General features: G+C 27.4%; 1 protein-coding gene across 3 annotated transcripts; it reads left to right on the forward strand.

Annotated features, from left to right (window-relative positions):
* The first annotated feature begins 339 nt into the window (after positions 1-339).
* Positions 340-14,161, forward strand: LOC145831215 (uncharacterized). 3 transcript variants are annotated; one of them, XM_082938360.1, is made up of 16 exons: positions 340-445; positions 852-1,112; positions 2,077-2,188; positions 2,569-2,762; positions 4,726-4,963; positions 5,491-5,635; positions 5,925-6,089; positions 7,038-7,221; positions 7,513-7,673; positions 8,543-8,693; positions 8,962-9,094; positions 9,322-9,342; positions 9,931-10,104; positions 11,143-11,187; positions 11,916-12,178; positions 12,679-14,161. In XM_082938360.1, the coding sequence occupies exons 1-16, from the start codon at positions 419-421 to the stop codon at positions 12,943-12,945; spliced, it is 2,541 nt and encodes an 846-aa protein (XP_082794486.1). In that variant the 5' UTR covers positions 340-418; the 3' UTR covers positions 12,946-14,161. The 3 variants fall into 3 exon arrangements, with proteins under 3 accessions (XP_082794486.1, XP_082794488.1, XP_082794487.1); XM_082938362.1 differs by lacking the exon at positions 11,143-11,187; XM_082938361.1 differs by lacking the exon at positions 9,322-9,342.
* Positions 14,162-14,780: the final 619 nt, after the last annotated feature.

Raw genomic sequence — 14,780 nt, forward strand, 5'->3', positions numbered from 1 at the left:
TGATAAATTAAAAAGATAAAAGAGTATTAAATTCTTCAATACATTTTACGTTTTCAAACAAATTTTTAGCTTTACAAATAATTTCTGCAAATGCTTCATAAATTAAAGTTAAACTTCGATTTTCCATTAACAAACCCCTAATAACATGTTTATTTTTTTGTACTTACAAAAAATTTGAGGGTTATTTACTGACGTTTTATAATTTACTGTTATAAAGGTTTTAAATACTTTTGAATTGCGTTTTAGTTCTTTTAAAACATACAAAGCAATAGTTTTAGATTTAACACTGTAAAATTGTTTTATAACTTACTTTTTTTTTAACGTGATTAAATGTTTTATAGGCAACGTTAACTTGCTAACAAATTAGCATACCAAGTACACTAGCCATTATCAAATAGTTTCTAATTAAAAACTCACCATGATGAAAATATGTTTCAGAAAAGCTGTAAGTTATTTTTCTAGTATAATTACAATTGAAAAACCTAATATGAAGTAAATCTTAAAAAATACCTTTTTTTGTGTTGCTTAGATTTGTTTTTGAAAAGGCTCTATTTTTAATTTTTTAAATATAAAAGTTATAAAGTTTATGAACTTAATAAGTCATAAAAAGCATGACATCTGTTTATAAAGTTAAGTTTTATGTCTTAAACAAAGTTAACTGTTTTTCAAATGTTTACTATTACAATTTTAATTTAAACATTTAAATATCTAATTTTACTACCTAGTAGAAGTCAAGTTTAAAAGTTACTTTTTTAGCTAGCAACCTTAAAAACTAGAGATAGTCAACGTTTACAAATAACCACATTAAACTATTATTTTCATCAACTAACACACTTCAATTATTTTCACAGAAACAGCTGATCATCACGTTCACTTGGACGTCCATAGTGGTGACGGTTGCCTGCATGCTGGTCCTGTCAGGACAGCTGTCCAAGAGGCACGCCAGAAACGCGCGGGAAAAGTTCTGGTTTGAAAACGACCAGATTGTTGAAAACTTCCAGGCTCCCGAAGAAATCAGGATCAGGGAAGTGACTGAAGTGGAATATTCTGAAAACGTTGGAAGAGCAGATGACGACAAACTTGATGCTGGTGATGATAAGAACATTGCGCTTGTTAGTGAAGTGATTTTTAAATACTTGTTGTAAAATTAACAAAAGACTTAAAAGCCAATACAAAAAATTTTATTGAAAAAAAGTTTTCAATGTTTTCAATTGCTATACGAGCACTTTCATACTAAATTTATTATGATAACTGTTGTAATTTATTTTTTTTGCAATAAATATATTTCTCCAAGATATTTAAGTAAATTAAAGGAAACTCATTTAAAAAGTTGATTGAATTAGTTTAGATTCTACTTATTTATCAATTGGAAATCATTCTATGTTTTTAAAGCAATTGTTTATTTAGACTAACATTCAGTAGCAAAAACATGTAAGTTCGTTAACACTTCTTATAAATACTAATTAAAATATCTTGATAGACACGTTTTTACTTCGTGTTTGATTAATTTAACTGTCGTTCTAATATAAACACAACCGTAATACTGGCAAAAAAATTATAAACCATAAGATAAATCAACTCTGGTGTTTGTCTTATTTATAATGTTTATTGGAAAAAGATTTTTATACCAAATACAGCTTTATATTGTATAGTGTTTAAAAAACTTAAATTTATTTAACTACTTTATTAGCAAAAACTAAACAACTAGTATTAAAGCTTCAAAATAAATAAGTTTTTTTTATTTATTTCTTTTATTTTTTTTTTTATTAAAATTGTTGTATTATTTATTCTTTGTGTCATTATCAAAACACAATAACAATTTTTAGACTTTTTTATTGCAGTTTAAGCAAATAATTTTACCTTTAGTTTTTCATACATTTGTAATTTAAATATAATTCCTAATAAAAAGTAAACAAATAACTGTAATACTATTTACAACTTAGTTATATTGTACTGTAGTGTACGACTCGATAACCGAAAGGTTTTTTCGTACACCAAGTCCTTAGACCAAACTTTTTGAGCTTTTTTTTTTCAATAAAAAATATATTGTAATAATGTAGTGATTATGTTATTCAGGCATTGAACGAACGAAGAATACAAAAGTTTTTTAATAAAAATCCCAACGATGTTTCTAGTGAAGATAAAATCCGTATGTCTAGTATTTGTGACAATAACAATAAAGAATTAAGTTTGTTTTGCTTATTTTACTGATAGTTTTTTTTTTGATATAGATATATAAGTTCAGACTTTTAGTTTAAAATACTATTGTCAATTTAGAAACAATAAGTAGTAAATTTTTTTAAATATAAACTTGTGCTATTTATACTTAAGAACGTTTTAAAACTTTGAGAGCAAACAAATTTTCAAAAAATTAAAAGTATACTTATATTTATTTTTAGTTTCAAAAAGCTAAACTTTAAAGGAAATTAAGTGAATATTGTGTGTTGATAACGATCTAGCTCAGTATACAACGCTTTTGAAAAAATTAACATTGTAAAATACATTTGAATTTTCTAGTACTGTTGTTACTATTTTTTTAAAAGCTAATCGAAGCATACACATTTACAGTGGGACAGTTAGATGTGGACTCAAAAAGCAAAGTTTCTCTGGAAGAAGCGGTTTACAATTCGGGGAGTTCCCTTATCAACGGTTGCTACGTGCCGGAATGCCACGCCGTGCAGAAGGTCGCAATCGTCATTCCGTACAAGAACCGGTACGAGCACCTGCTCATGCTGACCAAGCATCTTCACCCCATACTGCAAGTTAGCTCGTTTTCATTTACAACTTTGCTGCTTGTTCGAACGTCTAATGTGAACTTATAAATATTCTTCAGTGAAAACATTTTATTTTTAAGTTTTTCTTACTGAAACATGCTCTTGAAAACACTGCATGTGTGTAGTGTAACTTTTTGCGGATTTTAAAACTGTTTTTTGTTTTCACGTTTTTCAAAGTGCGTTAGTTGTTCCCTGGACACGTGCTAAATTTGCAGTTTTTTTTTTGAGTTTTATTTGTGCGGTTGAAAAGTATTTTATGAATTTGTTTAATTAATTGAATGTTGATATCTGAACAGTCATTTTGGTTTTAATAATTTGCTACAGATCAACACTTTTATAATTTTTTTTTAATATTATATTAAGAATTTATATAAGTAATTTACAAAACTAATTATAAACTAATTAACATCTTAACCTGCTCTTTTAAATATACATTTAACATTCAAATACTTTTAAAATTGGTTCCTTAATTAAATAATGAATGTACTACTTTTTTTATAAAACACAAACGTAAACTTATTTGACATTTTATAAGCTGTTTAAACAAGGTTTTGAAAGATAAGTTTAGTTAGATGACAGGTGATAATACATAAAAGCTAATTTCATATCCTGCAGCATTTCACGCTACTCTTTTCATAAAGACTTCGATGTTTTTATTCTGTTGAAGTTTGTTTAAATAATTTATGTCTCTTTGGTTATTCATAATTGCAGTTTTAAGCCTTAAAAAGTGTTTATATAAAGCTTATTTGCTTGGTAAATGATGTTGAATGTAAGTAACGATGGAAGTGCTAATAAAACTAAGTTGAAACTTTTTTTAAGTTAAGTTTTTTATCATTTACTTACCAGTTTTTATACAAAATACAATACTAAAAAATACTTTGGGTTTAAAACTTAAGTTAATAAATTATGGAAAAATAATAATTAAACATTAGTTTTGCTAAAAACTTGTGAATTGGCGACAGATCATTAAAAATAATGTAATTGTAGTTAGCAACATATTGTTAAATTTTACATATTTAAAGCTATTTCACAAAAAAAACCGTTAAATAATTAAGCTTAAAGCTTACCAAATGGTATTTAAATATAATTTATACCACTAAGAAGTCATTATAAATAAACTTTTTCTTCTGTAAATGAATTTTAATCAGAAAAAAAAGGGCTTAACTTGTATAGACTAATTAAGCGTATAACCGTAGTTTCAGGTACATTAAAGTAAAAATATTTGTAAACTACAAATTCAGATAACATATTTCAAAACCCTACAAAAATACTCGAAATGTGACAAACTCAAAGATCTTTTTGCTTAAAAATCATATAACTTTTGTTGGTTGTAAAGTTATTGAAAATAATATTGAAAAAAAAAACAACTTTAAAGCTTCAAAAACTTGGTAAGTAATCTAGTTTTATTTAACAATAGTTTAATAACTTGGTAAATAATCTACAAGCAACACTCTTCGACTGTGACTGAAGCTGATAAAAACGAAACCTAGCTCTCAGTCCACTGAGAGCTTGTGGTCTGACTTTCAAAACTTTTATTTTACATGGACATACTACAGTTGTAATTTTAAGCATATCGCATAAACCAGGGGCCAACTACCTCTTATAGCAAAATTTCCTAGAAATAAGTTGCTAGCGAACCGTAATGTCTTAAAATAATTTGTCTGCGGGCTGCAACTATTGAAATAATAATAGTTGTCAAAAATACATACTATTTTAAACCACAAATGTTGTAAATAAAACGAAAAAGAAGCACTAGTAGTTTCTTTATTTTTTAAACTAAGAGCACAATTTTTTTTTTGACAAAAATTTCTCTCTTCTCACATCATTTTAAAAAAGTATAAATTAACTGAAAGTATATCCGGAGCCGCAAACTTTTGTTTTGGTACAAAAAATACTTCTCTTATATATATAAAAAAAACCAAACAAATAACGCACTACTCATCCACGCCAGAGGCAGAAAGTGATGTACTGCATCTTCGTGGCCGAGCAGTTCGACGACGGAAGCTTCAACAAGGCGCAGATAATGAACGCGGCGTTCAAGGAGATCACCACCAACTACAGGAGGTACGGGCATCCGCAAGAGGGTAGCAGGAAGTTCGACTGCTTCGTGTTTCACGACGTGGACATGCTGGTGGAGAACGACAGGAACGTGTACATGTGCGAGGACGACCCCAAGCACATGAGCCCGTGTAAGATTTGAATATTTCAGTGTTAAATACTTAAACGTAACAGAAAGTACATGAAAATAAATTAAGAATTTTTTAGATTATAACAACAGTTAGTGAGCTTCAAGCTTGTTGATTTTTAGTTCAAAATGTTATGCCTTTGCAAAGTTAAATGAACAAAAACAGTCAGCTAACTATATGTAAAGGTTTGATCATGCCATTTTGGTCACCATGCCATAATATTTCAGTAGACTTATCAGTCGCAACCGAAGAAGACTGCAGTCGTAAATCTACAAAAAAAACTCTCCGGTTGTGATTGACTGACGAGTTTCGATAAAAACGAAACCTAGGTCTCAGTCTACCGAGATAGTGTGGTTTGATCATCCATGTGGTATAATCAGAAATTTATTCTACCTTGAGCTTATCTATCGGTACATGAAAGTTTACGTGGTAGCACAAAGATGACTATTGCAGTTTTTTTTTTAATAGATTACATGTAAGAATGAATATTTTGACGAAAGTTGTTAGCTAATATTTTTATCGTATAACAGCTATCGACAAATTTAATTATTCTTCTAATTACGGAACTATCTACGGTGGAGTGACGGCAATGAAGACTGAAACGTACCAACTCGTCAATGGACATTCTAACAGGTTTTGGGGGTGGGGCGGAGAAGATAATGACATGGAAAAAAGGTTAGTGTTTAGAACAATACTCTTTGACAAAAAATAAAATAAAATTAAAGGTAAAAAACATAAAAATGAAAAGTTTAAAATACTGTTTTATTTTAATCAGAGATAGAGACAACACTAGTTAAAGTTAAAATATAAAAAACTATTACTTTTAAAGAAATTTAAAAAGTTTTATATCTTATTTTGTACCAATTTTTAAGGCTTACATTCAGGCATACTGTTGATTTATTATGTTAAACTTTTTAATTAAACAACTCTTAGCTATGTTACTTACTTGGCTTCTGATTTTCAGAATCGAGCTAGCAGGTCGAACAATCGTTGGGGTGAACGCTACAATCGGCAGGTTCAAGATGATTAAGCACGAGCACCCCTGGTGGTTTTCACCCGAAACTGGAAACGGGAGCTGGAAAACAAAGCAGAAAAAAGTACCACCTTCGAGATCTAAAAATCCGAATTTGTTTGTATTTTTAGATAGTTTGATTAATTTAACTGTATTCCTTCAATTGTTTAATGTTATATTTTTGTTGATACCTGCAATTTATTTTAGTTTATTTCTAGAAATGTTGGAACAAATACAGTAGTTGCATTTAACTTTAATATCAAGTAGTTTAGTAATTGATGTTTTAACAAAAAATATAGTATAGCATATACACTAAAGTTGTACAGTTAACAAAAGATTGATAAGATTTTCTGAAAATTTAAGAACGCTCTTTATAAAGTTTAAAATTAAATCTTAAAGCACACTATACAACTAAGCATGAACTTGACTTTTCCATTTATATTTTGAAAAACAACTAAAGAATTCAAATGCTCATATTTTTAATAAGTTATTCTTATAAAACTATCAAATACTTTTATTCGAGTTACATATAAGCTCCTTAGGTTTTTATGAGTTTTAGAATATGCATATAATAAAAAATTAAAAACATGAAAATAGATACTCCTGAGTTACTGTGTACACATGTAACAATTATATATAGTAGTTATGGTGTATACCAATATAATTAAATACCAAGATTAAATTAAACAATCAATTTAAAAGTATTCTTGAAACTCTTTAGTAATTAAATCATCCTAAAATCAATAATACATATAGGAATCATTTTAATCTTTTATGAATAAGCTAAAGTCTATTTTATGTTTTTAATTTTAAGTTCATTGGAAATAAATTAAAGTGTTAATTGTTGTTTTTATAGTGCGAAAAATGTACTTATACATTTTGATATCAGCGTGAACAGTAAAGCTACTTAACACTTAGGAAACTCTTTCTTAGATTACTACCATATTCTCTAGTTTGCAAATAACTATGCAAACTAGAGAATAGTTATTGCAAAATAACCATGCAACAGCACTTCTATATGACATGTTTTAACATAAAATGATATATCAAAGCAAAAACATTCAGAAAAAAAGGAGATTCAGAGGATAAAGATAAGCAACCGACAGACGCTTATTCAGACACATCAGGACTGTCCGATGTCAAGTACCAGCTTGTGAAGTACCAGCCACATCTGTTATGGACCAAAATAGTCATTGACATCAGAAACCACGTTTTCGAAATGTCGACATCGAAGTTCGTCGATTTGGATGTCAGTTAAGTTACTGTCTTTCTCTTACTCGAGTTTAAATTAGTATAGCTTTGTGTAAGTCTTCATAATAAATCTAGTTAATTATTAAAGTTCTCTTTGCTTGTAAGTTAAAAAACGTTTTTTTTTATACAATATCAAAAATTATAAGCTTTCACTTTTAAAACATTTTGTTTTTATAAAAACTTTAACGTATATAAGTTATACTAAAACCAATTTTAAAACCAAAAACAATTTTTTTACTCCGTTTTGAAAACTGTTTACCATTAATTCACGCTAGAAATATACACATAGGTAAACGAAATTGTGGTAACTTCACCTGAAATAGTAACAGCCCACATGTCTAAAGATATTCAGGCAGATCAAGACAATGATGAATTGGACACTTGCGTGCCAAAATATCACAAATTTGAACACATGACTGTAAACCACACACGGAGGGACACTGACGATAGGTAATGTGTTTCATGTTTGGTTGTTACTGTTTTTTTTTCTTTTTGATTTAACTTTAAACTTGTTTTGTACATTTTTAAACAGCTTAAAAAATATTATGCTGTCAGCACATCAAAGTTTTCAAATTTTTTTGTTGTACGTTTAAAAATTGTTTATAAGGTTGGTTGCAAAGTGCAAACTGTTTTGAAAGGTTTTCATGACTAGATTTTAATTAAAATGTAAATAAATTAATTGATTTTCATATTAAATTTTCTGAAGCTTAAACTAAAGAAGACGTAAAAAGCTAAAAGCTATTATTGAAAGATTATTGAATTAAATTTGTAAATTGTGGTCATAAAATATTTGGTTTAGTATAAAAGTATTGGATTTGTGATAAAAGTATTTCAAAAACAAACTTAAAAAGAATATCTCTAGAATTTAGAACACAAATCATAGTTTTTTATTTCAAATATAAATTATCAAAAAGTATATATACTATAAATATTTCTATGTTAGACAGCTTAATGAATGCTTTTATACATCTAAAAAATCTGGTAGTGGTTGTTTAATGAACTCAAATTTTCAAACTAAACTATAAAAAAGTCTTCCTACTACTTTGTAAGGCTACCATACAACTAAATATTTCTTGGTTACTTAGCTTAAATAGTGATATGTATATAAACTGTGTAAAACCGCCAGTAATCTACTATGATAACCTTGAATAGCACGAAAACTATGTCAGTTGTTTTGAGTTGTTTTTTGTGGTTTTCATTCAGTTTTTCTTGTAAAGTTTGTGTTAAACTAAAGATTACAATAATATTTTTGAACAATAAAGGTTATAAACATTTAGTAAGTGTTATAAAACATTAATTAACTGTTCTACTACTTTTAGGTACTACAAAATTTACTACGATCTTGACGAGGCGAAAGAAGCATGCAACAAGTTAATGAGGTCCTGTCAAGCGATTCAGGAGCAGAGAAAAGGTACTTTCACATTGCGATCAACTGCATTCGTTCAAGAAAATAAACTGCATTACAAACTGGTTTACACTTTAAGTTTATCATCATTTTGTAGAATTGTATTTGTTGTTTAGTTTACTACTTCTAGGAAAATAAATACATGCTCGGCATTATTTTACATGTCAATTTGTTATTACATAATTTTTTGTTGTACCTAATAAAAAATTTTGTAAAATGTTCATAAGAAACTTTTTTAAAGATTTTCACATACTAACGCTTAATGATACTGTTTTATGAAAGTTTACTGAATAAAGACTCGCGTATAAATAAAAATACAATGTATTTTTCTAGGATTTAATACGGCAACTTGATGTTTACGAAGACCACCACACAACTGCAGTGTATGTGAAGCAATGCCTGCAAGATGTTAACTTTGTCCAGTTTGTTACTGATCCAATATTAATTAGACCTGGAATGCGGAGAGGTTAATAGCAAGCAACTAATAAAAAAAATTCAATAGGCAGCTTTGAGTAATTTGCAGACTCAATTTTTCTATGCAGTTGACAATTTTTCTTGCAAGCATTTAATTAAGCATATTCACTGTTTTTTATTTTTTTTTTCAATTATTTTGACTCACAAATAAAATTTTACCTCAAAACTGAATGCCTGTATAAGGTTGAAAATATATACTTACTTAAATTTTAAACACAGAAAGTACGAATAAGAGAAAAGGTAAGGATAAAACCATGTCATTTAAAAACGCTTTAAATGTCAAAAGTTTATTTTCATATATTTATCAGACTTTAAGTAAAAAATTTTCTTACTTTTTTACTTTCAGACTAAAATTATTTTACTTTCATTATTAATTAGCATGCTTATATTGATGCATGACAGTTTAAAAAAAAAAATTCTAAGAACTTTTAATAATATAATGTCTTTCATTACAATAACAAAAAACAGTTTTACTAGTTAAAAAGTTTAACTAACAAAAAAGGGTTTTAACTTTTATTTAATCACCTTAATGATGAACTAATAATTAACCTTTATTTATTATATTGTTTAAGTTTAACAGGTAATAAAATATTTAATAAATTCAAAAAGTAAACTCTATAAATATTCTTAGCTAAAAAGACTTAAATAGCATTAAAATTTAAATAATCAACTATTTTGTTTTAAAACATTCTTACATTCAGTAGTGTTATTATTGTATAGATATAAACTATTTTTTGAAAGGGTTTTTGTGGTTTAACGACTTTAAAAAAAAATATTTTTCTGTCTGCACTTTTCACTTATCTTAAAAGAAGTATTTCATCATTACAGCTAACGCACCACACTTCTACACGAACTTCACGATACGCCTCCTGCAACCTTCCAACCAATCTTACACCTACCGCACCAGGATAATGACCACACACCGGGCCATCATGGAGGCGAAGGTGGCTGCCAAAATTTTAAAAGGCGTCTACTGGGACTCTCTCGGAAAGTTTCAGTACAGTTAGTTTTTAATATTTCAACTTTGGTAGTGTTTCAAAGAGCTTACGATGTTTGATAGAGTCGTCGTTGGCTTTTAGTACAATGAATTATGTTCTTTCTAATGACGAAAAAAATTAAAAGATTTATTTTATATAAAAGTGTTACAAATTAAAGATTATTTTAATGAAATAATTTTCTTAATAAATTCAAACTTTAGACTAAAAAAAATATGTTTATAAAAAAGATAATTTTACATTTGTTCTTAGTGAATTTTATCATGTAGTTTAATTTTTTATATTACCAAATCTGAATAGATAATTAACAACTTAAATGCATAAAATCATAGTTAAACTTAAAAAATAACTCAAACTTTTATTGTAATGAAACTTCCGAAAGTAGTTCGAGTTTAGCTTTTGCTGTTGGATTGAATAAAACAAGAACTTACAAAAACTAAATTTTAATAGTTGTTAAATTTATCATATGTGTTAGTAGCAAAGAATTATTGAAAATCAAGAGTTTGCTTTGAACTGTTTCTGTTAAAAACTAAGTGTTGTTAGAGTTTTTATTTACTATCAAAACGTGTTTATTACTTTGTTTATAGGTTTGTTAACAATAAAGGTAAAGTTATTCTTTACTATGTCATTTTAAGCGCGTAAAACTAAAGATTAGTAATTTTAGTAAAGTAATTAAAACTAAAAAAAAAATATAAGTTTGTTTTTAGTAAATATGTCATAAATTAGATAGTTTTAGCTTTATGCTGTCTAACAGCTAGTATTAGGTTAGATCTAGCAAAGACTTTCAATAAATTTTAATAACAGAAAGTTATTATTTTAGTAAACTAATGGTGATCGGTTTATTTTGACACTTTTTTTTTTATGAGTTAAAGTATATTTGTATTTTAAAAAGTTTTAGAACCATAAAAGCCTACACCACAATTTACTATAAATTTAAATTTAAGATTACAGCTAATTTTTTTAATGAAAAACTTTTTATAATCATAAATCTCTACAACGTTACTTCGTGAAACAAATTATAATTAAGGAAAACTATTTTATATAGAATACGGGGAAGACTTTACGGCACGGTCAAGAATGTCTAAGGAAGGTTAAATTTGCTTTGTAGCAACTAAATCTAACTTGAGAAAAAAACATTTTCAGCATGTAAAATAAGAAAATTAAGACTATAATAATCAAAAACTGATTTTGATTTAAACTAAATTGTTTTTAGTGATTGACAATACTGAAAACAGGTTTTTAGAGCGAATCCAATAAAAAAACGTAAGCTAGTAGTTTTAACAAAGTTTGATCAGTTTCATACGTCTTTTAAAGCTATTTCTCTATTTTGTGACACACAAACAATCAAACCTCATTATGGAAAAAAAGATTCAAGTTATATACTTCCATAACAAACTAGCAATGCTAAACATGTATAACATTACTTAAAATAACAATTTGATTCAAGTAGATAATTAATCGAAATGCTTTTTATTATGCGCAGCTAACAGTATTAATATTAACTAATTAATTTTTTCAGGCTGTTGCTTCATTTAATCTCTAAATGCATCTTAGCACTTTTTTTTCTCTAAAGATGTATGAATGGTGAATAGTGAACTTTAAATTTAAACCTTTAATAGTTCTTAAACTATATTAAAATATTTATTTTTATTTTCAAATCGGTAACATAATATGCAGTAAATACAACAAATTTAACACGATGTTTAATATAAAATTACTTTAAAACTTAGAATATCATCATTAAGAGATTCAAGGAATTAATTTTAGTAGACATTTTCCTATAAATAATGTAAATACAAACACTCATTAATACAACAGGCAAGTTCAACCTGTTGGATTTCGGCAACCCCGAGCAGCTTCGCAAGTTTCAAGTGCAGGACGAGGCCAGCTCCAAAGGGCCCATCGGAGGTATCGGGACGGTGTACCAGGTCCAGTCACCCAACATATTCCTGGACGCCTACCCCGGCTGCTACCTGGTCAAGCACTCGATAGTGGACGAGGGCACCGAGAAACCGGCGTTCGAGTGGACGAGCTGGGTGCAGGTGAGAGGGGAGACGGCTGAGGACGAGCAACATTTCCTTGTGAGTTAAAAAAAATTTAAACAATTGTAATTTACTTGAGTTGTTAATTTGATAATAAATTTTTACCATGTTTTAAAACAAAAACTGTTAACTGATGTGTGTGTTGAAGCAAGTGAATATGAAAAAAAATACACGCCATACGTTTATTAGTTGTGATAAGTAGCCTCGGGGTGAGCACATTCTTGTTGAGCTACTTTTTTAACAATTACCGTATTACTTTACCGATTTTCATCATGTTTTGTCATATCAATCAGCGCTTGGCTTCGCAACTTTTTTATTGGTTTTTAACTTTAAGCGTTTAGAAAACCTGTTTTGCTTATTCAGATGTTTACTGACTTTATTTTTAGTTTTAAAACATAATAATCTCAAGAAATTAATTGCAATTGTATTTGTAGTTGAATTTTTACTTTTTAATACAAATATCAAACCATATTATTACAATTTAAGTAAAACTTAGCTAGTTTTTGCTAATATGAAATTATATGTCAAAATAATCATAGGAGGAGCAGCTGTCATACTCAGTTCACATTGGCGAAGAATACAGGAAGTTGCAGGAAAAAAACAAAGCCTTGTTGCGACTGTATCCTCAGCTCAACAAAAAGCCGAAAGTGGAAAGCGACTCTAAAAAAGCTGCCGTTCCTCGAATGATGCACAAAAGACCTTTGTTGAAAGAAGAAAAATCAGAAAGCATAGAAAAACCGAACAACATTCATTTACGAAGAAGTTCAGCGTCAAAAAAAAATTCTAATGGTACTGTTTCAAGATAACAACAATGTTAGAAGAACTTGCTCCAAAAATACTGTGATAAAAATAGAAAACAATCACTGCTTCAACTTGCTAATTACAACCTTTGTTTAAAATAAATTTTCCCTCAAAAGTTTCCTCTAACAATCTTTAAAGTTAAGGCTTTGATAAAAAACATTGAAATGATACTACAACAAAACTAAATAACTTCTAAAGTGGTCTCTCAGTTACTAATTTTTTTTTTCAACTTGTAGTATGAATTTCAATACCTTAAAAAGTACCAAATCAAACAGTATCCTCAAAGACTCAAGTTGATGAACGTTTGAAGCATATCTTGGTTTTTTTATAAACTTATCCTAACTTTATCAAAGTCACCAGAGTATATATTTTCAAATCTGAACCAATGTATTAATTGCTATATCCATTCTATACTAAAAACAGGTATATTTCAAAGTAAATGTCTTTAAAGCTTTAGCAAAAATTTTTTTAGGTAGTTTATATGAGGTTGATTTTAACAGTTTGTTAGACATAAAAAGGTGAACTTTTTAGTAAATATCTATTTATAAACGGTTTTATGAAATTTTATGCATTTGTTAATTTGTTAAAAAGAAATTTTAGATTCTTTTTCAGTTACTTTTTTGGATATAACTTTAAAAACTATGTACAATTTTATATTTCTTATTAAAATCTTATTTCATACAAAAATATATATATATGTAGAAAAAAAAAGATGATGATGTATTGAATTTTATAATCATCGGTTTATGTATCTAATTGTTTTTGTTTTTGAAGTTTATTAATACTTTGGTTTTAATCAATATTAATAGATTATTATGTTAGGAATTTTTTCAATATTTTCATACATCTATCGTTAAAGTATAAACACATCAAATTTGTATTAAAAAGTTAGACAATAACTTTTGATAAAAGTTTCAAAATTCTATGCATGTGTAATTTAACTATCTTGTTCATTATAGTCGTTTCTATGGTATTTATAGTTAAATATTATGATTTATAGTCAAAGAAATCCAAAAACAAACAAAAAGCCCTTAGGTTACATTATATTTTTACCTAACATAAAAAGGGATTGTTTTAGTCACTCGTTTACTTATTTGTTACCTTTTAAATTGACTTAATGTTAAAATTGTCAGCATTAATGGACGTACTTAATCTATTTAAAATTTGAAACTTAATTTTCTTTAAAAATCTTTCAAATCTTTATTTAAGGTTATCTAAACTTATTACACTTGTTATGATTTGTGTTTTTGATTTTTTTTAAGACAAAAATAAAGTACAAAAAATTACAAAGTTTGCTATTAATTTTTAACTTGTATAACTTCTTAGTGTTTTCGATATAAAATTAATTATTTTAAAACCAAAGTTAATTATGTTTAATGTTTTACTTTATCAACTTAGGAAAAAAAAACACCAAAAGGTTCTAAACTTCGAACATGTTTATTATATAATTTATCGAACAGTTTATGTACTCAAAAACAAGACATTAGTTTTTACTTTGTATAAATCAATAACAAAAATATATCAAAGACCAAAAATAGTTTAATTATTTTAGATCATAACAAATCCATCATTTATAAAAAAAAGTTTACTGAAAACAAATTAATTTAAAAGTTAGACCATGTATAAATAGCATAAGACTGAATTTTTAAAAGAAACTGGTTACGCCGATTTTATATGTATTTGATTTGCAAGTTACATCATGATTTTATTTCTTATCAAGTAGACATAACAGTAACATAAAACTGCGTTTTCTAAAATAAAACGTTTTGTTGTTTTTTATATATCTTAAATTACGCCACACTTATGTAAAACGATTATTTGAAAATTGCTATTTATTATT

The sequence above is a fragment of the Thalia democratica genome, chromosome 3 (genome assembly GCF_965202585.1).
Source record: "Thalia democratica chromosome 3, ktThaDemo2.hap1.1, whole genome shotgun sequence".
NCBI lineage: Eukaryota > Metazoa > Chordata > Thaliacea > Salpida > Salpidae > Thalia > Thalia democratica.

What these genes read in the sequence shown, in the direction of transcription:
- LOC145831215 (XM_082938360.1), top strand. Translation starts at nt 419, where the DNA reads ATGATGAAAATATGTTTCAGAAAAGCT. An exon ending in AGATCTAAAAATCCGAATTT is followed by an intron (nt 6,090 to 7,037) that starts GTTTGTATTTTT and finishes AAAAACATTCAG; the next exon opens with AAAAAAAGGAGATTCAGAGG. An exon ending in TCTCGGAAAGTTTCAGTACA is followed by an intron (nt 10,105 to 11,142) that starts GTTAGTTTTTAA and finishes TATTTTATATAG; the next exon opens with AATACGGGGAAGACTTTACG.